We start from the raw sequence: 26938 nt of genomic DNA, 5'->3' as shown, positions 1-26938 counted from the left end.
CATACAGAAGGTGAGGGACATTTTGGGGGGAAAGAAGTGGTGCATTTTATCATTCAAACATGCAACTTTTCATGAAAATTCTATAATCCAAGATGGCCGCCACCATATGACGTCATAACATGCAAATTAGATATAAACATTTAATCTCTACATAAACTTTGGGTCATCCTTAATATTTCTCTAATTTACAGAAAGTCTCTATCTCTTATCACTTTTAAGATATAGCCTTTTGAAATGAAGATGTCAAAATTGATCGTTTCGGAAAAAAACCGCTGGCGCCTAAAGGGTTAAAACATCAAGAAACCATACACACATACAGACACACTCTAAAATATATATATATATATATATATATATATATATATATATATATATATATATATATATATATATACACACACACACTGGAATATGAAATGATCACTTTTCATTACATAGATATTGCAAGAAAACAACCACACAGGGTAATTTATTACCTACTCATGCATCTAAGGATTAATATGGTAAAGTGTAACTAGCACCATTGGATTTCTTGACCCTTGCAGTGTGAGTTTAGCAGTTAAAAACAACATTCCAGTTTATTCAGAAGTCGAGATATCAGGGTACAATTTTAAACTTCAATATGGCCGCCATATAGACATCTGAGCAAATGCAAACATTGATTTTCTGACTCCTTATACAGTAACCTTTACAAAAATGTATAGTTTAGCAAATCCCCCCAAAATTCCCACAAAGGTTAAAAACTGAATATAATGAACCTGACTATTGGGATGAGTTGGAATGAGGCTGCCTAATGTTCTACAATAGTACATCTCAGTGTTTAAAGAATACTTGTGTAACTTGAATATTGACATTCCCTTTGGTAATATCAACAGTAAAAGCCAGGGTAACCTAACCTGGGGCAGATCTGGATAGAGTGCAAGTTACATGCTCTTACACGCCTCTACTGCAAAAGCTCCGTTGGTCATCACACCAGTCTGGTTAATGATAAACTGAACCACTGATATGTGGCAGCAAAATGTCATTATAAAAGGTCTGTCCATCCTTGTTGTCTCTTACATCCCCAAATGATGAGGGTCCTTGTGCTTGCCCTGGGTATAGCCTTTGTGGGTAAGTTTGTCTGTAACTGTGTCTGTTGACCTGTCTGTAATACTAGAACAGAAATGAGATGATACAGAATTCAAATTACTGTATGGCAAATGGTTTATGTCATTGTTTTTTTTTTTGTTTGTTTCTTTCATCACAGCTGGTCAGCATGTGAACCTTGGTAAGTTGCAGCCTCAACCTGAAAGTAAAGTCCAAAATGTTTGTTGTACTGTGAGTGACCGGGTGGCCACCTCACTTGCCAGGACAGCATTGCGGTTGGAAATCAGAGAGAAGGGGTAAAAAATGTCAGGAATGCTGAGAAAGTTGTATTTCAAAATTGCCAGTGTATTTATTTTTACAGTGCCAGTTAGTCCTCCACCATCAAAACAGAAAAAAAAAAGAAAAAGTTCAAAAATAGCAAAATATGGTAAAAATAATCCAAAATGGCAAAATATAGCAAAGTCCAAAAATATATCAAAAGTCCAAAGGATCAAAAATGGCAAAATACAAAAAGAGAAGGCACCAAATCAAAATACTACAATTTCAGACTAAGGCAACAAGTTCAAATGGCCACTTACTTTGGCAGAGCTCTCTCCGGTCGTCCGGTCGTCACTTCTTCTTCTTCTTCTTCTTCTTCTTCTTTGGCGGTTGGCATACACACGGTTGCATTTCTCAACCCACAACACAAACTGAGCAGGGTTTTTATACACAGTCCTACTATGCTCAGACACACTATGATTGGCTAACAAGATAATTGACTAAACACATGATTGGACTGTACCATTATCACCATCATATTTGTACACAACCACAGTGTTTAAGTCATCAAACACAAACCAAACAATAACATGTACCTCAAACACATCCCACACATCTTTGCTACGCTACACGTAAAGCCCATAAACATATAACATTCAACAGGGGGGTATTCCAGAAAGCAGGTTTACTGGCTTAACTGGGTATGTTAACCCAGAGTTAGCGGTAAACCTTGGATTTCAGTTCCAGAAAGCTCAAAAATGATCAGGCTATGTAAGTAACTATGGTAATATAGGCTCTGAACTGAACTGGGTATGTAAACCAAGAGTAAACGATAAACCTGGGATTTCAGTTCCAGAAAGCTCAAAAATGATCAGGCTATGTAAGTAACTATGGTAACATAGACTCTGAACTTAACCTGGTAGGGGGTAGGTTTTGTTCAGGTCATGTTCAATTATGTTCGGTTATTTCAGTGCATGTTCAATCAGGCCGCTATTTTTACACTTGTCACACAATGGCGTTTCATTTTGACGAAGGTCCGATTGATAAAGAAGCACAAAATCATGTAATTTTCATCCGTGCCATTCACCGTGAGAGGGCATATGACCACGACATCACATGATAGCCTATCCATTCTTTTCCAAACGAGTTTTTCAAGAGCGCTAGAGTTTTTCAGATGAATCCTAAATATAGGCTACTTGAAAAGCATTCTCCATCCCTACATTACGCATGATGGATTAGAATAGAATAAAATAAATCTTTAATGGAGGCTAGCTAGCCTACACCATAGTAGACATTTGTGTTTGGCTCACCAGACAGATGGACAAACAGCATCTCAGACACATTGAAGATATAATTAAAACAAGTAGGCCTACAGTACAAAAAAGGGGAAACATAGCCTATAGAAAATTAATAAATAAGTTTAAATATAGCTCAGCCGGGTATGCATGTTGTCACTAAGTTTGGTTAAGAATGCTGATGGCATTTGGGATAAAATATTTTTTTAATAGGCTACACACGCTCTCCGACTGGGAGTTTTTGTAGTGTTGGAGACGCAGAGCATATCGGCAAGCTGTCGGTCGTTGCGTAAAGTTTGCCTTGCCCTAAAGCAGTTCCTGCGCAACTTCATTCGTTTTCCTGGACACAAACCCACGAGGATCATTAAAGTGTAGTTTCACCAACTGGCAGGTCAGCATCACTTGTCGAAATGTGTCCAATAGGTTACCCATGCCTTCCGACATTCACCCTTCCGATGATGGAGCGCAAAAGTTTAACTTGGCCCACAGCTGCAGGACCCGCGTTAAAATAGAAAATTACATTTGGGATTCTCAAAGAATTCTATGGCCCACTCAATCTATTACAACTAGGCTAGTTTAAGAAAGCATCATTCAAAGCAGTCAATACAATACGTGATGTCCAGTGAATTATTTAATTGTTCTTTTGACATTAAATAGGCTATCTTAAATATACGCATTTACACGGTCAGTTAAGCTATTCTCTGCCAAGCAAGGTCTCGGACGCAGGCGCTTAAGTATTGCTCATTTTTTGTTATTACAGTTCTCTCCTCCTCGTAAGCCTCGACTACTCTGCTACTTGGAAAAATACGGTGCTCTTCGTTTCGCCGGTTTCACTCATGGTTTCGACTCTCAATAGATGATGCCTTTATAAATTCGCCGTGAACGCGCACAACTCCAGGTTATCTAACACAGGGTTGATTGAACTAACTGGTAACCGGTGTTTTGGAACCGACAGCTCGGGTTTAGTCGCCACAGGTTCAGACAACCCAGAGGTTAAGTTTTATCTCAGTGTTTGTTAAACCTCCTTTCTGGAATACCCCACAGATGCATAGCAACACAAAGCACACTTCCAAACAGACCTCTCAAGTCTCACGCATTGACACATGGCATTTCTCACTCCGATAAATTATTAACTTGCCCGCACAGAAATTTCTAAGGGCTATATTTTACAAACGTGTCACACAACGTTGCTGTCTGTGCGCTCATTCAGCTCAGAGAGCTGCTGTTCAGTTACTAACCTATCGGCCAGTCAGAAAATAGGATTTCTCAACCAATCAGGAAATTGTTTTGTTTTGATGTGGGTCCGCAACGTGGACTGCTGGTCAGCGGAGTCGTGGAGTGAAATTAGGCCCGGTGCTTCGTTTGATAATTTGCTGCGCAGTTGATCAAGATACCGCGGACCGACAAAAAAAGAAAACAAACGTTTTTGCTATCGATGTAATTAAACATGGAGCCATACAATAAAGTGGTGGTAGCCTATGAGTGTTCATTCAATGCAGGCGTCTGCGCGAGAGAAACTGAAACTAATCGATAACGTTGGCATCAAAGCTCCACTTCAACCTGTTGAATGCTATTTAATTGTTTAACGACACTTAAAACACGTTTTTTTCTCCATTTCCTACCAATGTATGATGCTTGCATGAGGGAAACATCCCAAAACAATAGCACCCATATAATTGTTGCCGTTTTGATAAGTGTTTCTTTTTTTATGCAAGCATCATGCAACCATGCAAAAGCAATGAAACTAATTATATCTTACATTAGTAAAGCAGTCCTCTGATGTGCATGTCACAAAACATTTAAGTGAAAGTGCATGTATAACAATATAGGCATAATAATGATTGTGATAATGATAATGACAATTTGATTTGGAGGGAGTGGGGTAGATGAGCCCTATGACCCCAAAGTCTGCCATGACTGGGCCTCAGGTCAAAGAAGTTTGAGAAAGGCTGGTCTACATAACCTGCATCAGATTGAGGTTTGCAGTGATGCGCCTGAAGGCACGGGTTGAGGACCCAGTCAGTTACGTCACAATATGCACATTTGATTAAATTCATACCTACGTAATCACCATGACCAAAATTGTACTTTTTTTTACTTTGAATCTTGAAAAAAAATATATTGACCTACCTACCGACCCATTTTTTTTTTTTTAAATTTGGCTGTTACTGCAAACAAGAATATTTTTAAGGATGGCCTCATGACTGTGAAAATAGCTGACATTGAACCACAGTTCTTTAAATGGGAGCCCCCAGTATCAGTCATCAAGGCATCAAAATCTGCCACAAACACTTACAACACACACACACACACACACACACACACACACACACACACAGACAGAACCACCACTGTTGAAGAGACAATTTTGGGGCTAAATATGCTTTTTCTCATTTGGTTGTTTTCTGTTTGTTTAGAGCAGAATGAGCCACTGCTGTTCAAAGGGCCCATTTGGGTGAAATTATTATTATAATTTATGTTATTATTATTTACTATAGGGTTCTAGAATAAATAAAACAGTGTGTTTGAAATAATGGAATTTGTGCTCTCTCATGGGTCTGTTGATCGGGGGGGAGGGGGCGTTCAAGCAGACGTAGGACTTTCATGTACTTCGATCAGGGGGGAGGGGGCGTGGCACCGCGCCAATGCCACGCCCCCTCCCCCTGAGAAACAAAGTCTCACTCCTTGCAAACTTCAAAACTTGAGAGCCCTGCTTCCAAACACCCTTCGCGACATCATTCCCCCATACCCAAAGTCAAGATGGCATTACAAATACCTACTACTCAAATGGCGCATGCTTCCGTTTGGCAGTGGTGACTGAAGGTGGAGGAACACAACGGGTAAGTATGGCGTTTTGTCTATAATGAATTAGTGATGGGCGAACGAAGCCTTGTGAAGCTTTTGAAGCTTCTTCCTGATTGTATCGCAAAATGATCCGAAGCATCGAAGACAACACAGTGACATCTGGTGGTCAGCAGAAATGACAGCGGCTATGAATTCGACACACCCGAACGAAGCTTACAACATGAACATGAGGGACTAAATGGACGCATGGCATGAGATGACTGAAAATTAAATAAATTAATTAGAACTAGGGTATAATGTTTGAATATAGCCTAGTGTGTTCAGCGTTTGATGTACGTGTGTTCCGTTCGTTTTAACAAACTGCAGCAAGAAATGCAGCCGTCTGCTATGTGGCAATATCAATTTAGGCCTACTTTAAATAAATAATGTGTAGGCCTTATCCAATAATCTGTCATAGCCTACTCATAACCAAGAGGCATTATTTAGGTAGTATGTTGTAGAACTAAACAGGGCGTTGTTAGAAATAAATAGTTCATGAACATCCATTCTTGCCGTATGCCTACGATAGAGTAGAGGTAGTGATAAGGACGATAAATCTGTCGACGTAGGTTCAATCCCCGTTAGTAGCTATACAAGGAATTTTTATTAGCCTAGGCTTATGCAATAACAAAAAAATATTTGAAATTTGACTTCAAAACTTTAAAAGGTTCTTTAGAAACAATGATTGCTGAGTAACTAAGACACGTAACATAGGTTTTGTTAAATTACAGCAGTGTTGCTCCTGTTGGGTATCAGCGCAGCAGCAAACTTTCGAATCCAGCAAAACCCTTCGGTGACGTTCGAAGCTTCGGACGTCACCAGTCACGTGCTTATTCCAATTTGATACAAGCTCCAACACACTGTGTCGAAACAATTTGCTTCACGGGAGTGATACAAGCTTCGGTGCCTCAGTGTCGAATGTCCCATCACTATAATGAATAGACCAGGGAGATAATTTGGTGTGTGCAGTGTTACATGCGAGTGGGTACCTCACCCGTATGCAGGAGATGTTTCAGGGCTGTTTGAATATGGAGACTTATGTAGCGGCTGGTTTGGTACTGTTAGCGCAACAAGCGCTTACTTCCGTGTTGTGGTTTCACTCACGGAAACCCGAAGATGACAGGCAAACAATTGTCTGTGTTCGTAAGCAGGCAGTGTGCTTGGTGTTACACACTCAGGGCAAACTTTGTGCTAGGGATGTGACGCTCGAAGCTGACGTTTCGAAACAGTGTCGAGCTTCCGAAACGCAAGTGTTTCGAACAGTGTTTCGAAGTGTGGTTCAAAACGCCCATGTCACGTGACCATGGCTTAGTGAGGCTTCGTGGTGTTTCAATTTGGTTTGGACAGGTGGCACACTTGCCGCGCGAGCCAATTACCCGAGTAAACACCTGTTTGATCTAAATTACAAAGTCCCAGAATGCTTAAAAGTCATTCAAACACATTCTATCTTTGTGGTTTTTTTGTGAGGAGAGAGATTTTAAGAGATATAGCGACATAGAGACATATAGAGATATAGCGATTTATAGTGCATTCTTGTGATTGATAGGTTAGTGATATAGATTAATTGACAGGCTAGAGACAGACAGTAAGCGATAGTTTAGATAGATATAGTCTAGTGACGTTAATATTTAGATAGTAGCAGAAGTAAAAAAAATATATGACTGATGCCTTTATTTCAAGAACAGCTGACCCTTTGAAATACTGGCAGGAGAGGAGAGTGGTTTATCCAAACCTAACTGTGATGGCAAAAAAATATTTGTGCATGCCAGCAACAAGTGTGCCTTGTGAAAGAATTTTTTCCAAGGCTGGGGAGGTTTATTCAAAAACAAGAAACAGATTAAATGCCAAGACGGCAGAACAACTGTTATTCCTAAATAAAAATGTATGTTGACATACAAAAAATGTGTTGTTTATTTTTCCCATGTTGTACCTGATTAGTCTAACCTGCTTCACATGTATCCTTTATTTCCCTACAACATGTTCCCAAAAAAAACCCTGGGCCATAAGCATAGCCTACATTTTAAAACCATTGTAGCATTTTCCTCTCCAGCATATTCCAAAGGATAATGTACTATGAAACTGAAATAACAAAACATCTAACTGGCAGATATAAAAATGTTTTAGGTACTGAACGCATATACTAGTCTGAAATTTCTAAGCACCAGCAGGGAGTCGAACACCGGCCGCTCCGGCCGAATGCAAGTGTGTTAACCACTGAACCACGTGGCTGTGGACGAAATTTTGCATTCCATGTTGGCTATTTATATTCTTCGTCTGAAGCAGTTGTGCTTCACGGTCAAAATGTGATGTTAGCAAAACTGGCCACTAGATGTCACCATGGAGTTACGTGTGTCGGATTGTTTCGAAACCTCGACACATTCCGGCGCAATTGCTTCGAACGTTTCGTTGTTTCACAAAGCCTCGTTCTGCCCATCCCTACTTTGTGCTGCGCCGGCTGTGTGAGCTTGTGTGTGTGCGTGCATAGGCTCAATGTCTCTCATTGGCACTCCTGCTCTCGCGGGGCTTCCGCGATGCAGAGTGCGTTCAAGCAAGAGTTCGGAATTGTCCATAGCATTCAAGGAAGTTCGTTAGGCAAAGCAAATATTCATAAAATGACCATAATTCAAACACAAGCAATACGATCTTTAAAAACAGTGAGGAGGGGAGAGAGCGCCTACTCACATGTACATTCTGAATTCTGCCATAAATAAATATACATTTCTTCATAGCTCCTGAGTTTTCTCCCTCTAAGACCTACGTGTACAGATATGAGGCTCTGCTTCTTGGTGGACTTCCTGTAGAAGGTCTGGCCAAAGCAGGACTAAAAGTCAGCAGCAAGGTTCTCATCAGCGCTGAGGCTCAGAACACCTACTTGCTGAAGGTAACCTTCAATTACCTGTGTTGTAACTGTTTAGGGATACCTATTATGATAGTGTTTTATCAGTGCAACAGTACTGATGGTATCTCTTTTTCATTCTCTTTTTTAAAGGAACCGTATGTAAGAAATGTATTTCAATTAATCATAAAATGGCCTTGATAAGTCACTAGACATTAACAAATCATGTTCATTTCAAATACTTATATCACTGACAACAGTAGTCCGGCCAGGATATTGACATTTAAAAAGTGAAGTTGCAGCCCTCAACTGATGTTGATGTTGTGTTTTGTCATGTCATGTTGTGTTTTGGCCTAATGCGACACCCTCCACCTATCTAGTAATCACAAAGTCAGTAGTGTTTCGGCATCCGGGTTGACAATCTCGAGTCAGGGGGGAGGGGGAGGGAATACACCACTCTACAATTTGAAAGTGATTGCAGTACCAGTTTTGGCCACAATCTTACATATTGTTCCTTTAACTACCTGTGTACATGTTTGGTGTTTATATAAGGCATACTATACATATTTGGTGTGTAGGTTTAGCCTCAAATTGTGGGGCTAGCAGACAAAAATGACATTGTTTCAAACTTTACCAAAAACATATTGATTGTTCATGCAAGCACCATTCTCCCTTTAAACTGAACTGAAGCTCCATTTGTTCTGTGTGCAGTGGCAGAAATAATTTTCGATGAATTTATCCTTGTAAAATTGTGATTCCAATTTTATTCCAAGCTTGCAGATCCTGAGATCTTAGAATACAGTGGTGTCTGGCCAAAGGACCCCTTCGTCCCAGCCACCAAGCTCACCTCAGCATTGGCTTCTCAGCTTCTGATTCCCATCAAGTTTGAGTATGCTAATGGTGTGGTTGGCAAGGTGTTTGCCCCCACTGAAGTCTCCGCCACAGTTCTGAACATCCACAGAGGTATCCTCAACATTCTTCAGCTCAACCTCAAGAAAAGCCAGAATGTTTATGAACTGCAAGAGGTAAGGCCAAAACCCCAAAAGATCATATTGTGTTCAGTCAGTGTAATGGCAGGTAACTAGCATGTCCATTTTTAACCAAAAGGCTGGAGCCCAGGGAGTGTGCAAAACCCACTACGTCATCAGTGAGGCTGTCAAGACAGAGCACATTCTTGTCACCAAGTCCAAGGATCTCACCAACTGCCAAGACAGGGTCATTAAGGATTTGGGCCTGGCTTACTTGGAAACCTGTGCTAAATGCCAGCTGGTAAGGGACACAGCCCATCTAGCTCAGATGTAACATGATATTAATGATGATGTGTGTTGTACTTGTACAGTCCATGCTGGCTGTTCAGTCCACTTTTAACCCCATAGAAATCAAAGATCCTGACTGGAGTCGCAACCTACAGCTACATCATGAAACCAACCCCCACTGGTGCTTTGCTCACTGAAGCCACAGTGAGGGAACTCCATCAGGTCACACCTGTTGCTGAGATGGGTGAAGCTGCCCAGATGGAAGCCAAGTATGAGCTTTTACCAGAATTTTAAAATGGATTTCATATATTGTGATATTGTTTTTCTTCTTACATATCGTATACATTACTTTAGTCAGACCTGTGTATCCCTGGGCCCCTTTCTATGTTTTAACTGTTTTGCCCAACCTCTCTTTTGTCATGTAAAGCACTTTGGGTCAACTCCTGTTGTTTTTTAAATGTACTATATAAATAAAAGTGACTTGACTTGATAACTATAACTACAAAGCCTTGTAATTGTAAACTAAATGTGTTTTTTTTTCAGACAAAGCCTGACCTTCCTGGAGGTTGAGAGGGCTCCAATTATACAGGCTAGTGCTGAATATGCGGCACGTGGTTCACTGCAGTATGAGTTTGCAACTGAAATCCTTCAGACTCCTATTCAGCTTATCAAAATTACTAACCCAGTGACTCAGGTAGGGCTACAGGTTGACAGCATTGTCCCTCCGAGCATAACTTTTGAAAATATTCTTCTCTATAAAGTTTTTTATTTATTTATTTCCCCTAGGGATCAATAAAGTCCTATCTATCTATCTATCTATCTATTTACATTTGTCCTCAGGCAGTGGATATTCTGCATCATCTGGTTGCAACTAATGTGGCTAAGGTCCATGATGATGCACCTCTGAAGTTTATCCAGCTGATCCAGGTCTTACGTGTTGCCACCTTGGAGAACCTTGAGGCCATCTGGGCTCAGTTTAAGGCCAGACCAGAATACAGGTGTGTTATTATTACATCTGTCAAGGAGCTGTGTTTGTCTGTATGACTGTATGATCACACGGCCTGTATATCTATATAAATCAGTATTATTGCTGCAGGCGCTTTATCTTGGATGCCATTCCTGTTGTTGGAACACCAGCTGCTGTGAAGTTCATCAAAGAGAAGTTCTTGGCTGAAGACATCAGCGTTTCTGAAACTGTCCAGATTCTTTTGGCTGCTGTACATATGGTTCCTTCTGATCGGGAGATCATCAGACTCATCTCTGTATGTTGACATGAGTATTGTAAATTTTCGTTAAACATTCTCTAAAAGGACACTTCATAACTCTTCTCTTCTAATCATACAGTCCCTGGCCCTCAATCACAAAGTTCAGGCAAACCCTGTTCTGCGTGAGATAGCTATGCTGGGATATGGTACCATGATTGCCAAGTACTGTGCTGCCGTTCCTTCTTGCCCCGCTGAACTCCTGAAGGTGAATGTTTTACGTGTATTTTCAGTATTCGTTTTTCTTCTGAATGACTTTGTTTTCCTTTGGACTAATATGATTATTTTGTAATCCTCAGCCCATCCACGAGCGTACAGCTGAGGCTATTGCTAAAGCTGATGTTAATGAAATCACCCTGCTGGTCAAAGTTCTGGGTAATGCTGGTCATCCTTCCAGTCTTAAACCAATCATGAAGATCCTCCCTGGATTTGGCTCCACAGCTGCTGCCCTCCCGGTCAGAGTTCAGACTGATGTTATCTTGGCCCTGAGGAACATCGCTAATAGGGAGCCTATGTTGGTAAGTGTAACAGGACAGCCACTCCATGCAGTTTACTTCACAATTTATTTTATTTGATAGGGACAGTGCTTATTAATCAACACATTACATCTACATTTATTCACTTAACTTAAGACATTTTTTTTTATTTATCCAAAGCTACTAACTTATGTCAATTAAATTACCCGGAGCAACTTGGAGTTAAGTGCTCAAGGGCACAACGGTGGAAGCTGGGAATTGAACCCACAACTAACTCAGAGTTAGCCACATGGGCTAACTTTCATCTGTTGTCCCTATCCAGTTCCCCAAGATGATTGATTGGTGTCTTTCTTTGTGAGGTGACCTGTCTGATTTCTGGCCCAGGTGCAACCAGTGGCCCTTCAGCTGTTCATGGACAAGGCCCTTCACTCCGAGCTGAGGATGGTGGCCTGCATCGTGTTGTTTGAGACTAAACCCGCTGTGGCTTTGGTGTCCACTCTCGCCAATGTGCTGAAGAAGGAGACCAACATGCAGCTAGTCAGCTTCGTCTACTCCCACATTAAGTCTCTGTCCAGGAGTACTGCCCCAGACCTGGTCACTGTGTAAATATTATATATAGAAATTATATATTATTTACAGTACATAAGTATGCCTAAACAAAAGTGCTATTAATGACCAGCAAGCTGTTCGAATTTGACTATAGCTCCTTACAACATACAGTTAGGAACAAGATTCATACCCCTGGCAAATCTTGATTTAATGTTGATTTCTCTTAACCAATATGTTTGTTCTGACACTGCCACATGCCAAAAGGCTGTAAGACAATGTGGTAGAAATATGGAATCAGAAAAAAGAATCGTTTTCATTTTTTATACAAAATTATTCATATCTTTTTTAAATAATCAATGGAAACATCTTTATTTGCCATCACAGCTTTCAAAATGGTTCTTATAACTACCACACCTCTCCATGTCTCCACAAGACATTTTTAGCAGCAATCCGAATTTTAAGGCAGGAACGATTCGTTGACATCACTGGCCTTGTGTTCACTTATGGATTGAGGTCAGAGGGGTATTCCAGAAAGCAGGTTTACTGGCTTAACTGGGTATGTTAACCCAGAGTTAGCGGTAAACCTGGGATTTCAGTTCCAGAAAGCTCAAAAATGATCAGGCTATGTAAGTAACTATGGTAACACAGGCTCTGAACTGAACTGGGTATGTAAACCCAGAGTAAACGGTAAACCTGGGATTTCAGTTCCAGAAAGCTCAAAAATGATCAGGCTATGTAAGTAACTATGGTAACATAGGCTCTGAACTTAACCTGGTAGGGGCTAGGTTTTGTTCAGGTTGTGTTCGGTTATTTTAGTGCATGTTCAATCAGGCCGCTATTTTTACACTTGTCACACAATGGCGTTTCATTTTGACGAAGGTCTGATTGACAAAGAAGCACAAAATCATGTAATATTCATCTGTGCAATTCACCGTGAGAGGGCGATAAGACCACGACATCACATGATAGCCTATCCATTCTTTTCTAAACGAGTTTTTCAAGAGCGCTAGAGTTTTTCAGCTGAATCCTAAATATAGGCTGTAGGCTTGAAAAGCATTCTCCATCCCTACATTACACATGGTGAATTATAATAGAATAAAATAAATCTTTAATGTAGGCTAGCTAGCCTACACCATAGTGGACGTGTCTTTGGCCCATCAGACAGATGGACAAACAACATCTCAGACACATTGAAGATATAATTAAAACAAGTACAGTAGCCTACAAAAAAGGGAAAACATATAGAAAATTAATAAATACGTTTAAATAAAGACTGCATAACCGCTGTCACGCAGGTAGGGCTATGCGTGTTGTCACTAAGTTTGGTTAACCCTTAAAGGAGTACCGTCACACTGGTGTGACGGGAATGTTAAGAAATGAACGTTCTAAAGAATATCTGGGTTCATTGAATTCAACATAGAATTTTAGAACCTTCAATTGTTGCGGAACTTAGAACGTTCAAAAACCTACACCTTTAAGGGAATGCTGATGGCATTTTGGATAAAATAGTTTTTAATAGGCTACACACGCGCTCTCCGACTGGGAGTTTTTGTAGTGTCGGTCGGTGCGTAAAGTTTGCCTTACGCTAAAGCAGTTCATTCGTTTTCATGGACACAAACCCACGAGGATCATTAGTACCCAACTGGCAGGTCAGCATCACTTAATGTGCACCGACGATAGCTGTCTTAGCTGGTGAGCTTCAATTAACGGGCTTTGGCTTTTTCAGAATGTCCTTATGGTCGAATGGATAGGTCATAGGCCACTTCTCTTTTTATATGTGATTATGCTTCACATCTTATCACAAACGTGGAGGCGAAATGGCAGGGCCCAGTAGACCTACACGATGCCAGGAATGATGTAGCCTATCCGGGAGTCTAATTTGAGCGACACATTTCAACAGGGTGCGTTAGGGCAGGCCTACACCTTACTAGAATATCATCAGATCCACTACAGACTTATTAATGTGTAGGCTGTAACTTCATGTTATGTGTGCAATTACAGGACAACTTGATAGGTATGCTACTGGGGGATAGAGGATAGGCTACCCATGCCTTCCGACATTCATCACCCTTCCGATGCTGGAGCGCAAAGGTTTAACTTGGCCCACAGCTGCAGAACCCGCGTTAAAATAGAAAATTACATTTGTTACTATTTACTTTGAGTAGGTCACCAGGGGCCTATTGCACAAAACTAGGATAAGGGATTAAGCCGGGATATCTTGGTTATCCTGGCTCAATTTATCCGTGATCCAGTTGCACAAAAGCGGGATAGGGGGCAGCAGGATATGTTATAGTATAAGTTATCATGGCGATTTATTTGTGGAGCTAGCCTGCTCCAGACCAGGCTAAATTCCAGGATCTATTTAACCTCATCCCTTATCTCAGTCAGCAGTCACCACAAACAGAAACCCAATAGTTATTCCACTGCCCACTACACATTGTTATCACATATACCTAGATCCACTGTCATTATTTAAACGTTTGTGATCATTAATTAACTCTTACATACTCACCATTCCCGACCTGTCATGCGACAATGTGACGTCACGGGAGTGCCTAACCATTTCGCGCGTGGTGGTCGCGGCACTAGCTGCAATATTCTCCTAAACAGAGGTGTTGCTGTTTGTTGCTGTTGTGAAAAGGCTATCGCTACCTACTTCACACCGTAGAAGAAGCAATGAAGCCGCTAGTTGCCATGGTGAATCAGTGAATCTGTGATCGGTGGCGGGGTCTATTTGAGGGAGCCGTGAGCGCGCACTTATCCTGGATAGGTTTCACCTGGCTTGATGAATCCGTGTCTGCTCATCCTGGCTTGGTCTTTGTGCAACCAATTAAGCCATACGCTCTTGTTTTGGATTGATTGAGCGCAGCTCAGTAACTTATCCTGGGGGGTATTCCATCAACCTCGCTAATAAAGGCGGCGCTTAACAGAAATAGCCTGGCTTGAACTAGCGTAGACTTTGGGGCTGAAGCTGTTCCATTAACTCAAGTTAGCAGCATCTTGGCCTCGTTTATTCAAGCGAGGTTTAGTTCAGCTTCATCTCTGCTCGTGCACGAGGTAGAAAAGTAGACCAAAACAGTAGATTGACGAAAAGACGATATATGTCGTAAAATTAAGACAATACTAGATGATTTCTGTTCGATAGGCAAGCGCCATCTACAGGATTTTCATCGAAAGTCATCAAATTTAACATTGAGAGAAAAAAATAGATTGCCTACAGAAATTGGAGAATAATGAAAGCATACATTTAAAACAACAATGCTAATGGTTTGAAATCAATTGCGAGTTTGATTGGCTTCACTCTTGAACACATAGACTATAGCCTACAGTCTATGCTTGAACAAAACGAGTGAATGAATAAATAGTATAAACTCAAAAACAACTTTGCCATAAATAATTATTCGCTGCCTAGGCTACAGAATAATTATCCTTTGGCTTGCATCAGATATAATATGTCACTGAACAGCCTACCAAATGTGCATGACCCTTTATCATTACATTACATTACATTTGGCTGACACTTTTTAACCAAAGCGACTAACAACATGGTAAACAGTAAGTTTTAGAACAATTCTCACAATTTTAGGACAGTTTAAAAAAACATTAGAGTACAGTAAGAATAAGTGCGTCGGTGAGTGCTGTTTTTAACAGTTACCCGTCAGTTTAAAACGACTGGTGAGTGCTAGGATCAGTAAGACTTGTTGTAAGTGTTGCTATGAGAGTAGATGTTCTCTAAAGAGCTGGGTCTTCAGGAGCTTTTTGAAAGTGGAAAGGGATGTCCCTGCCCTTGTAGGAACTGGCAGTGTGTTCCACCAACGAGGAACAACAGATGAGAAAAGTTTGGATTGGCTTGAGTGTACCGGTGGTAGAGCTAGACGTCGTTCGTCAGAGGAGCGCAGCGGTCTGGAGGTAGTGTAAGTCTGTATGAGGGCATTCAAGTAGGTGGGAGCAGAGCCGGAGACTACTTTGTAGGCAAGCGTTAGAGACTTGAATTTGATGCGGGCCGCCATAGGTAGCCAGTGTAGCTGGATGAGCAGCGGGGTAACATGTGCCCTTTTGGGTTGGTTGTAGACCAGGCGCGCCGCCACGTTCTGGATCATCTGAAGTGGTTTCACTGCGCAGGCTGGGAGACCTGTCAGGAGGGCATTGCAGTAGTCGAGTCGTGAGATGACTATTGCCTGAACCAGAAGTTGGGTAGCATCTTGAGTCAAGTAAGTCCTGATTTTCCGTATGTTGTAGAGTGCAAAACGGCATGACCGGGCGACTGAGGCAACATGATCCGAGAAGTTTAGTTGGTTGTCAAGAACAACTCCTAGATTTCTTGCAGTCCTGGTCGGTGAAACAGACAGGGAGTCAAATTTGATGTTGATGTCGTGGTGTATGGTAGGTTTAGCTGGGATGACCAGCAGTTCAGTCTTTGAGAGGTTCAGCTGGAGGTGGTGTGCCTTCATCCATGTAGCTATGTCTGAAAGGCAATCCGAGATCCGTGCTGAAACCAGGGGGTCGTCAGGTGGAAAGGACAGATAGAGCTGTGTGTCGTCTGCATAGCAGTGGTATGAGAAGCCGTGCGAATGGATAATCTGTCCCAAGGAGGTGGTGTAGATAGCAAAGAGGAGGGGGCCCAGCACTGAGCCCTGGGGGACCCCTGTGGTGAGATGGTGAGGTGCGGATAGCTGACCAAGCCATGATACATTAAACGAGCGTCCTGTGAGGTAGGATTCAAACCAGGAGAGAGCAGAACCGGAGATTCCCATGTCAGCGAGTATAGAGAGAAGGATACGGTGATTAACCGTGTCAAAGGCAGCCGATAAGTCAAGCAGAATGAGTACTGATGACCGAGCGGTCGCCCTGGCTTCTTTTAAGGCTTCTGTTACAGACAGCAGAGCCGTTTCGGTAGAGTGGCCGCTTTTGAACCCAGACTGATTTGGATCCAGAAGGTTGTTCTGTGAAAGGAAGTCAGAGACCTGTTTGGAGACTGCTCGTTCAATGCCTTTGGATAGGAAAGGCAGTAGTGAGACAGGGCGGTAGTTATCGACTTGAGCAGGGTTGAGAGAAGCTTTCTTAAGTAACGGTGTTACCCGGGCCATTTTGAATGCTGTTGGAAATGTGCCGGAGGTTAGCGAGGCATTGATCACATGTGTGATAGCTGGAGCGATGGTCGGGCTGATGGACTGAAGTAGGCTCGTAGGTATAGGGTCCAGCGAGCATGTGGTAGGACGGCTGCATGTCAGGAGTCTGGACACTTCACTCTCGGAGAGAGGCGTGAATGCTGAAAAAGATGTTCCAGCAGTCCCTAGAGGTTGTAGGAGTGCAGTATCTGAGTCAGATGCGTTGAGTGGGCATGTAGAGAATTGACTGCTGATTGCCGCCACTTTGTTTGTAAAAAATGTGGCGAGGGTATCTGCAGTAAGGCTGGATGGAGGAGGAGGCAGCTGAGGGTTGAGTAGCGATTTGAAGGTTGAGAAAAGTTTTCGAGTGTCTGTAGCGCTGTTGATTTTGTCATGGTAGAAAGCAGTCTTAGCAGCAGTGATGCTGGCTGAGAAGGAGGTCAGGAGTGTCTGGTAGGTTTTGAGGTCGTCAGCTAGTTTGGATTTGTGCCATTTCCTCTCCGCGGCTCTGAGTTTGGTGCGCTGCGATCGGAGGGTATCATTTAGGCATGGATGAGAATGTTTGGATCGAGCTGGCCTTGTGGTAAGAGGGCACAGCTCGTCTAGACACGAGGTCAGTGTGGAGCAGAGCGAGTCAGTGGCTTCGTTAACCTCCAGAGAGGAGAAGGTGTTGAGTGGAGGTAGACCGGAGGCAACCACAGAGGAGAAGTGCGTTGGAGACAGGTTCCGGATGTTGCGGCGGAACGTGACCATCGGCTGAGGAGCCGGAGGCTGTTCTGACAGGCTGACGTTGAACTGGATGAAGAAGTGGTCAGAAAGATGGAGAGGCGTCACCATGAGGGTGTCTGTGTTGCAGTTCCGAGTGAAGATCAAGTCAAGCTCTTTGCCAGCTTTGTGAGTCGGTGGGCTTTGAACCAGTTCGAGGTCAAAGGAGTGGACCAGGGCCAAAAAGTCCGCTGAGCCTGGGGCATCTAAGTGGATGTTCATATCACCGAGAACAAGAAGCGGACAGTCATGCTCAGGGATGGAGGATAGCAGAGTGTCAAGTTCGTCAATAAAGTCGCCTAGTTGGCCTGAAGGGCGGTAGATGACCAGCACGTAGAGTTTTGCTGGGGCGATCACTGTGATGGCATGGAATTCGAATGAGACATATTTGTTTGAAGGCAGTAGCGGGGTGAATTTCCATTTGTTGGAGATCAGCAGGCCCGTCCCGCCTCCTCATCCAGATAGGCGAGGGGTGTGGGATAGTGTAAGGTTAGTGGAGAGTGCAGCCGGGGTGGCAGTGTTCTCTGGTTTGATCCAAGTCTCAGTGAGAGCAAGGAGTTCCAATGAAAGGTGGTTGGCATAGCCAGCTATGAAGTCGGTTTTGTTGACTGCGGATTGACAGTTCCACAAGCCCATGGAGAAGGTGTCTGTCGGTGAGGACCGTTTAAGTTCCTGGAGGTGAAGGGGATTTCTGCCCCTTTTGGCATGATGCCGTTTTCTGCAATGGCCGGTGATAACAGATATGGTGGAACGGCACATTTTGCCTTTGTCGGTGCCTGTGCTCGGTGAACTTGCACAGGTAAACTTGCTTGTCTTGACCGTGTCCGTCTTAAACGCGGCTGGCTGATACGAGGGCTGCCGCTTATGCTGCCGCTTCAGCAGCAGCCACTATTTTCATTCTGCTAGGAATTGCATGCAGCTGTCCTCCTGCCTCACTAATGATGAATCAGCGTAGACTGCCCTCTGACATTCGCACAGCTTAGATTGTTCAAAAGGGTGTTAATTACTGTCAACTGAAAGTCCGCTCGCTCACACCGACCGAAACTCACAGTTTCAAGTAGCCTCCTCCCTCAGCTGTTCCCAAACGCCCAGAGTCCAATTCTAACAATTGGAGAGGATTTGGCCAGTAGTAGCCTATGTGTTCTTGCTTTCTCTCTCCCAACTCACTGCAGTTGTTGTCTAGGGACCAGGGGCCCCTAGTAGATACCTACTTTATCAGCAGTAGACATATGTCTTTCATCAAAGATTACAACTAAAAATGTACAAAAATGTACTAACAATGTAGCCTTAATACTTCGTATGGGAAGCGAACCTGTGAACAACCTGCGAACACGCAAGAATGTAATTCCTTTCCTATACCGTCTCGCTGCACGTTACACCACCACCGAACGTAAGTGACGCGGAGTAGCACGATTCCGAGAACCACACGCATGTGAAGTTAAAACATGTTTAATCGTATAATCTTCATACATTCTTTGGAGGTAGTGAATGTGTAAATCCATGCTTGTTGCACTGTCGGAAAAAACATTTCTATAGGCCTACTTCTATTTTTGAAGTTGTAGGCTACAGGTGACGAGAGCACAGGTTGATGGAACCATCTTTTTGGACTCGTTTTCCGACTGATTGGGTTTTTTTGCAACACAGCTTAATTTAGCTTGAAAGTTAACCTGCTACGGAGCAGGTTAGTTCTGTGGCATAAATTCCCATGGTTACCAAGCTGGGATTCACGTTAACCTCATTAATGGAACAGACTTCTCACTAAAATTAGCGAGACTAATTTTGACAGGTTTGGACTTTAGCGAGGTTGATGGAATACCCCCCTGGATGTCTTAATTCTGCTTTTGTGCAATAGGCCCCTGGTCCCACTAGTTGAAAAACATCCCAAAAGAATCATTTTCTCACCCCCAACACTTGATATGGTCATGGCATCATTGGGATTTAATGCTTATTTTCTATGCCAATCACAAGGCCAGAGTGATGGCAAAGAATCTTTCATGCCGCAAAACCTGAATTGCTGCTAAAAAGGTCAACAATCATTGTGGAGACATGGAGAGGTGTGGTAGGTATTACAAGAACTATTTTGAAAGCTGTGATGGCAAACAAAGATGTTTCCATTGATTATTTAAAAAGGGTATAAATAAGTTTGGACATGGAATTTTTCATAAAAATGTCTTTTTCTTATTCCATGTTTCTACCATATTGCCTTACAACCTTTTGGCACGTGGCAGTGTCATTTTCAGTCAAAATAAACATATTGGTCAAGAGAAAACCAGCATTAAATCAATATTTGCCAGGGTACATAGGCCTTGGTGTGCTATGTCTTCATTCATTGCTGTGTTCCGTAGTGACATCAGGTCAGATAATCTCGGGGTTGCAAATATCTACTTTTTACTTAATGCTAATGAAAGTGTAGTGGAGTAGAAGTGTACATTTCATTTTAAAAACTCAAGTAAAGAACAGATACTCCAAATTTATACTTAAGTACTCTTAAGTATTTGTACTTCATTACTTTACATCTCTGGTAAGTAGGCTATAGAAGTTACTCCAATGACTTTCAGCATTTGTACCTATAGCCTAATTACCGCCGTGGCGATATCCTTTACCAACACCACTCCCACTCATGTCATATTGCCTGTAGTGGAACAGAGGCCCTGGCCTCACCACTGCCATCTTTCTAGCAGTGATTGCAAATGCTGCCAAGTTGCAGTTATCGCTTGAGTTGTCAGTAAGTCTGTATGTCCGTATGTATCATAAATTAGTGCGGCTGCTAACCGATGTTTGTACATATTGGTTCTTAGTGGTGCTGCCAGTAATGTTGCCATGAAGATCCTGAGCTCCAAGCTGGACAGACTGAACTACCGCTACAGCAAAGCCATCCACATTGGTATCTACAGAAGCAGAGTTGTATAAAGTATCCAAAACCTACACTTGAGTAGAAGTACAGATATTTGATCAGAAAATTACTTAAGTAAAAGTCTTAAAGTATCTTATTTACGGTATGACAAGTAGTAAATGCTTTCAAGGCCAGTTGGGGTGACAATGCTATGCTTTTAAAGAAAAAGAAAAAGAAAGCAGTCAGAACTTTGGATAGGCTACTAAGTTCATGCAGCACCTTAAAACTTGGTGCCTACACTTCACTATGTCTTCGAAGCCTGTTTTTTCATTTACACATTATTTTAGCCTACCTTTTACTTAATGCTGCTAATGAAAATGTAGTGGAGTAAAAGTAGGAAGAAAAACAAAAACTCAAGTGACATTCAGATACTCCCCATTCATACTTAAGTACAAGTAGCTGTACTTGGTTACTTTACATCTCTGCACAGAAGTATGAGCTACATTCATTGAAACCATGCCGGAGGGTTACCATTTCCGACGCTAAAATGTCACTGTTTAATGCTCATCCACAGATCTTCTGACGTCTGGTGCTACTGGTAGTGCTTACATCATCAACGATGGTGCCACCATTCTGCCCAGAGCTGTTGTGGCTAAAGTCCGTGCCTATCTTGCTGGAACTGCAGCTGATGTTCTTGAGGTTAGGAGAAATCGAAAAGTTCTCTAGCTTGCCATAAAATAATGTTTTTGTATTTCTTTTTTCATTAACATCAGTCATCTGATGAATTTCCCTCAGGTTGGTGTGAGGACCGAAGGGATCCAGGAAGCCATCATGAAGTCCCCAGCTCTGGCTGAGAAAACTGACAGGTTGACCAAGATGAAACAAGTCTTGAGGGCTGTAAGTAGCAATACTCTTTCAGTAGTAATCATCTGTAAGTAGTAATACTCTTTATGCTGGTAATTACACTGAAACTAGTCTTCCCCTTTCATGTATATCTAATACTATATATATTCCCATGTCTGCACACAGATGAAAGAATGGAGAGCTCTTCCCCAGAGCCAGCCTTTGGCCTCTATGTACATCAAGTTCATGGGACAAGAAATTGCATTCGCCAACATTGATAAAGACTTAGTTAACAGGGCAATTGAGGTATGTTCAATATGTAAATCAGTGTCTTTAAGCGTGTACGTTTTCTGACAGTATTGTAGCTTTTAACCTGTTAGATTAGATTTAATTATCTTGATATTATATAACATTTATATACATTATGATATGTCTAATATCTGAATAGAGCTTGTGAGGCCAGATTTCTAGATTATTATATTTTTTTCACTGGGATTACCTATCCAGCTTGCTATTAGTCCTGCTGCCAAGACCATGCTGAAGGACTCCCTGAAAGCACTGCAGACTGGCATTACCGCTCAGGCCGCTAAGCCTCTTCTGGCAGCTGAGATTCGCCGCATCTTCCCCACTGCTGTTGGTGTGCCAATGGAGCTCAGTCTCTACTCTGCTGCTGTTGCCGCTGCTTCCATTAAACGTAAGATTTCTGTATCAGGAGGTTTTTTATAGAAAGGATTGGTCTTTATCAAAAAGGCAACATTTGAATGTTGTTACCATTACCGTCATTGTGTGGATAAAAATAGCGCCAGATGATCAATTTTATGTGTCCTCTTAGTTCAAGCCGTCATGAACCCACCTCTTTCTGAACCTCTCAGTACTGCTGAGCTGTTGAAAGCAAACATTAAGTTAGAAGCCGAGACTACTCCAAGGTACCAGTATAAGAGGACAATATGTCACATTGTTCCCGCGGTGAACATTCAAACAGTGGTGAAATAAGAATGTTTCTTTTCTTTCCGTAGCATCTCCATGCACACCTTTGCTGTGATGGGAGTCAACACTGCCTTCCTTCAGGCTGCCGTCATGGCCAGAGCCAAGGCTGTCACTGTGCTGCCTGCTAAGTTTTCTGCAAGAGCTGATGTTCCAAAACTGAACTTTAAGATTGAGGCTCTCCCTGTTGAGACACCCGAGCACATTGCTAAAATCCGGTAATGATACTTAAAGATCCGTGACTGCAGGAAAATTACAAGATCATCCAGATTATAGTTATAACTATAATAACACAATATTATGTTTAACATTTTTCTGGCAGCTTTGAAACCCTTGCCATCTCCAGAAACATTGAAAACCTCGCAAATGAGAGAATCACACCCATAGTCCCTGTAATTGTTGCAACTGAGCAGCTGTCCAAGGAAAGGTTTACCTCCCGGCTGTCAGCCTCACTTGCTAGTAACATGGTAAGATAAACACAAGTAGTTGTGATTCCTCTCATGCAGTTGTCTCAACACAGTTGTTCTAGGAGTGAGTTGTGTTGCAGGGGAAATTTCACAGAAAATCTATTTGGTTTAGAACCGATTGAAAATTGCACATAGAGCTTAAACTGATGTACAATAATTGTATGAGTGACATTGGTAAATTAGAAATATTAGCAAAGTATTCCATGGCACCCCTGAATTGGCATCAGCACACCCAGAAACCCTGGTGTAACATACCTTATTTTGATCACACCCATGGCTGCTCTTTTCTTCCAGGCCCAATCCTCTGAGGATCTGTCATCTGAAGTTGCTCCTCAGCTGAGAGCAGGTACACCAATCCAGAAGACCACCTGCGTTCCAGCCCCTCTCCTGGGAATAAAGGGATGCTTTGAGCTCACCTCAAGCAATGCAGCTTTTAACAAGAACGCACCCCTGATCAACATGATTGGACAGCATGCAGTCTATGTTGCAGTGAGACCCGGTAAGTCAGAATCCTTTTAGTGTCTAATGTTCCCATTGCATATCCCTTTCAGTTATCTTCATACTTGGCTGTTTTTTCCCCTAGCTGATGGCCCAGCCATTGAGAGACTAGAAGTTGAGGTCCAGGTGGGACCCAAAGCCGCAGACAAGCTCCTGAAAGACCTGCCCACACTGCAAGACGTTCCAGAGGGCAAGAACATCTTGCTGAAGCTGAGGAAAATTCTGAAAACTGGCATGAGAAACAGCTCTTCTAGCTCCAGCAGCTCCTCCAGCAGACTGAGCTCCTCCAGCCGCGCCAGCCTCAAGTCCTCCAGCTCCATGTCCTCCAGCAGCTCCAGCGCCCGCTCCGTCAGGCGCTCATCCCAGGTGAGCTGGCACACAGAATGAGTCTGCAATTTCCAGAGACATGGTATTATGTGACAGTCTAGGGATTGGATCAGCCACTTTCCAGATTATGATCCCAAGGATAACTGAACTTAGATAGATGGCATCATTGAATAAGTTAATGTCAAACTAAACATTTCAAATATGTCCTTTCCAGGAACCAATGCACAAGTTTTTAGACAATTATTTTTGCATCCATTTCCTCTTGTATGTCGTGTATTAAATTATGTTAATGCTTTATGTTTCTGTCCAAAAGCACAGAACCAGCACTTATGTGAGCAAAAGTAGTGCATCCAGCTTTGAGGCCATTTACAAGCTGGTAAAAACTATTATTACCATACATCAAATTTGTAGTATAATCTAAAATGACGAGAATGGAATGCACAACTTAACTACAAATGTACAATCACTAGAATGAGTTCCTTGGAAACGCCATCGCTCCTGTTGGGGCAGTCATCTTCCGCGCTGTGAGAGCTGACCAGAAGCTGCTGGGATACCAGGCTGCTGCCTATCTTGACAAGACCAACTTCAGACTGCAGACCATCATCTCTGCTCTGGCTGAGACTGACAAGTGGAGGATCTGTGCCGACAGCATTGTGCTTAGCAAGCACAAAGTCATGGTGTGACGCTAACATGAGACTTTCTCTAATCTTTTTCTTCATCACCATGACATTAACACTTGACTTTCTTAATGTAACAAATATGTCCTTCAAATGTCTGTCATCAGGCTAAGATTGCTTGGGGAGCAGACTGCCAGGAATATGCCACCATTTTGAAGGCTACAACTGGAGTAGTTGGCTCAAGTCCTGCTGCCTGTCTCGAAATGGAATGGGTGAAACTCCCTGACAATGTGTTTGTCATTGCAAAGAGGTAGTCTGTCTAAAACACACTGCATTCTGTATTTTGTCTCTGAAATATAGGAAAGCTAGATGTGTTTCCCATGGTTCTTAACAGTCTTCTATTCCGTGTCCACCAAGGGTGGCTGAATACATCCCTCAGGCCGCCTTTTTGGGTGGAATCACAGTAGTCAATGAGAAGAACACTGACAAAGACGTTGAACTGACCATTGCTGTCCCCACTGCGAAGACCCTGAATATCATTCTGAAGACACCCAAGGTAGACTGTTTTCTCTGACCTTATAACAATTAAGGGTTTAATCAGTTTCCAACACCTCAGGTGAATGGTTATTGGTTTTTGAGTTTGGGTGAAATAGTAGATTTCATATGGTTTCAATTGCTGTTTCTCTTATGGTTTATTCTACTGTAGATGACCCTGTCCAAGGCTGTGCCTTTGCCCATTGCCCTGCCACTCGCAAAAGAATATGTTGACCGCCTATTTCCAGAGGAAGATATAACTGAACATGTCAAAAACCTTATTGCTGAAGGCACCTCTGGTAGCTGAAAGAAATCAGGATCTTTATTATTTTTTTTATTATTATTATGACACACTGTTCAAGATGTTGCAACAGATTCATTTCTGGTACTGTCAGTATTCTCAAGATTGTAACCCCCCCCCCCCCCCCCCCCCCAGCTCAGTGTACCATGGTCCATGACATATTGACCACATTCAACAACAGGAAGTACAAGAATGAGATGCCAATCTCCTGCTACCAAGTGCTGGCTCAGGACTGCACTTCAGAGCTTAAGTTCATTGTTCTCATGAAGAAAGATCAGATCTCTGAACAGAAGCACCTCAGTGTGAAGGTGTCTGACATGTAAGTCTTGTATCAGTACCACTGTACTACACAAACAGCAATTCTGTTTCTGTCTCTACTTTATGTCTTGATTATATTTAATACTCCCACAGCGATATTGACCTGTACCCCATGGGCAATAATGTGCTTGTAAAGGTTAATGGATTAGAGGTTCCACTCTCCAACCTTCCCTACCAACATCCAACAGGTCCATCTTCAATCTCTTAGTACCATGGAAATACTTCTCAACGGATCCGTATGAATATATTGGGTAATCTATATCTGTATTTTTGTAGAATCCGTCCTGATTAAACAGAGAGGTGAGGGTCTGTCCCTTTATGCTCCAAGCCTGGGTCTGCAGGAGGTTTACCTTGGCAAGGACATATGGAAAGTAAGTACTGTACCAAACCACATGGACATGCTGCTATGGATGCCCCCATTTTAGTAAGAACCAACTTATTTAAATAAACTTTAATAAAACTAAAGACTAAAATCTCCTTTAGGTCAATGTTGCAGACTGGATGAAGGGCCAGACTTGTGGTGTTTGTGGTAAAGCTGACGGAGAGACCAGACAGGAGTACTCCACACCCAGCGGCTACCAGACCAAGAGCTCAGTCAGCTTCGCTCACTCCTGGGTGCTTCCCGCTGAGAGCTGCCGCGACAGCACACGTGAGAAAGAAGTTCTCTTCCTACACAATCTCATCTCATCTTCTCACCTTTTAAGTTCTCCAACTCTCTGACTGGGTTGAAACGTTCTTTCTATCTTCTCTTATCTTTTGTACTTTTGCAGAATGCCACATGAAGCTTGAATCTGTCAAGCTGGAGAAGCAGCCGATTGTGGATGGCCAGGAGTCTAAATGCTACTCTGTGGAGCCAGTGCTGCGTTGTCTGCCTGGTTGCCTCCCCGTGAGAACCATGCCCGTCACCATTGGATTCCACTGTCTGCCCACCCGTGAGTATTTGGTTCTGTCTCGGATTATTGGGACTTTCTGGTTTTCATGTCAACGGAATGTCTGCTACTTAAATATACCCTGTGAAATTAAAGGTTTATCTCTAATGGTGTTCTCCTCTTTAGATTCCAGCTCTATGGATCTGAGCAACATCTCTGAGAAGAGTGTGGACCTGAGGGAGACTGCAGAGGCACATATGGCCTGCCAGTGCAATGCAGAATGTGCATAGAGAAATCACTATTATGATGTCCAACATTTGTTTTAAGGTGTAAGCATTAACTTCATTAAAATTCTCTTTTGTGCTACATTTTTGTCTGTTTTGTTTTTACTATGCACTTATATCTAGAATTCAGAATTCATATTTGTGCTTGTGTGTGTGTACGTGTGGGTAACACTTTATAATAACTACACACATCATTTATTAAGCCTTTGTTATTTATTAGTTAATGGTTTGTTCACCATCAGTAAATTATTGTTCATACATAATTTATCCTCAGTAAAGCATTTGTTCACACAGTTATAAATGGTTTATGATGTTTTCTAAACAAAGT

The 26938-nt window shown here is 42.4% G+C and overlaps 1 protein-coding gene across 2 annotated transcripts; it reads left to right on the top strand.

The window, feature by feature from the left end:
* The first annotated feature begins 1053 nt into the window (after positions 1–1053).
* LOC121705027 (vitellogenin-like) lies at positions 1054–26694 on the top strand. Of its 2 annotated transcripts, XM_042085706.1 has the most exons (33): positions 1054–1110; positions 1247–1267; positions 8213–8364; positions 9093–9344; positions 9427–9588; positions 9696–9844; positions 10119–10269; positions 10416–10573; positions 10672–10837; positions 10920–11045; positions 11137–11355; positions 11698–11915; positions 20534–20619; positions 21143–21267; positions 21364–21465; positions 21598–21717; positions 21919–22105; positions 22244–22337; positions 22428–22613; positions 22718–22862; positions 23157–23361; positions 23446–23726; positions 24001–24063; positions 24158–24364; positions 24472–24614; positions 24722–24860; positions 25011–25137; positions 25275–25458; positions 25551–25645; positions 25734–25828; positions 25941–26106; positions 26228–26389; positions 26513–26694. In XM_042085706.1, the coding sequence occupies exons 1-33, from the start codon at positions 1068–1070 to the stop codon at positions 26614–26616; spliced, it is 4833 nt and encodes a 1610-aa protein (XP_041941640.1). In that variant the 5' UTR covers positions 1054–1067; the 3' UTR covers positions 26617–26694. The 2 variants fall into 2 exon arrangements, with proteins under 2 accessions (XP_041941640.1, XP_041941641.1); XM_042085707.1 differs by lacking the exons at positions 25551–25645; positions 25734–25828; positions 25941–26106; positions 26228–26389; positions 26513–26694 and having other exon boundaries at positions 1059–1110; positions 25011–25160; positions 25275–25324.
* The last annotated feature ends 244 nt before the right edge of the window (positions 26695–26938 follow it).

Source organism: Alosa sapidissima, chromosome 3, assembly GCF_018492685.1.
Source record: "Alosa sapidissima isolate fAloSap1 chromosome 3, fAloSap1.pri, whole genome shotgun sequence".
Taxonomy (NCBI): Eukaryota; Metazoa; Chordata; class Actinopteri; order Clupeiformes; family Clupeidae; genus Alosa; species Alosa sapidissima.
Note: the sequence above shows the minus strand (reverse complement) of the source record. Positions and strands in the feature narration are given on the sequence as shown.

Bases quoted from the DNA above. Each gene is read 5' to 3' on its own strand.
- LOC121705027 (XM_042085706.1), top strand. From the start codon at position 1,068: ATGATGAGGGTCCTTGTGCTTGCCCTGGGTATAGCCTTTGTGG. The intron at 10,838-10,919 runs GTATGTTGACAT...CTAATCATACAG, and splicing joins AGATCATCAGACTCATCTCT to TCCCTGGCCCTCAATCACAA. The intron at 11,356-11,697 runs GTAAGTGTAACA...TTTCTGGCCCAG, and splicing joins CTAATAGGGAGCCTATGTTG to GTGCAACCAGTGGCCCTTCA.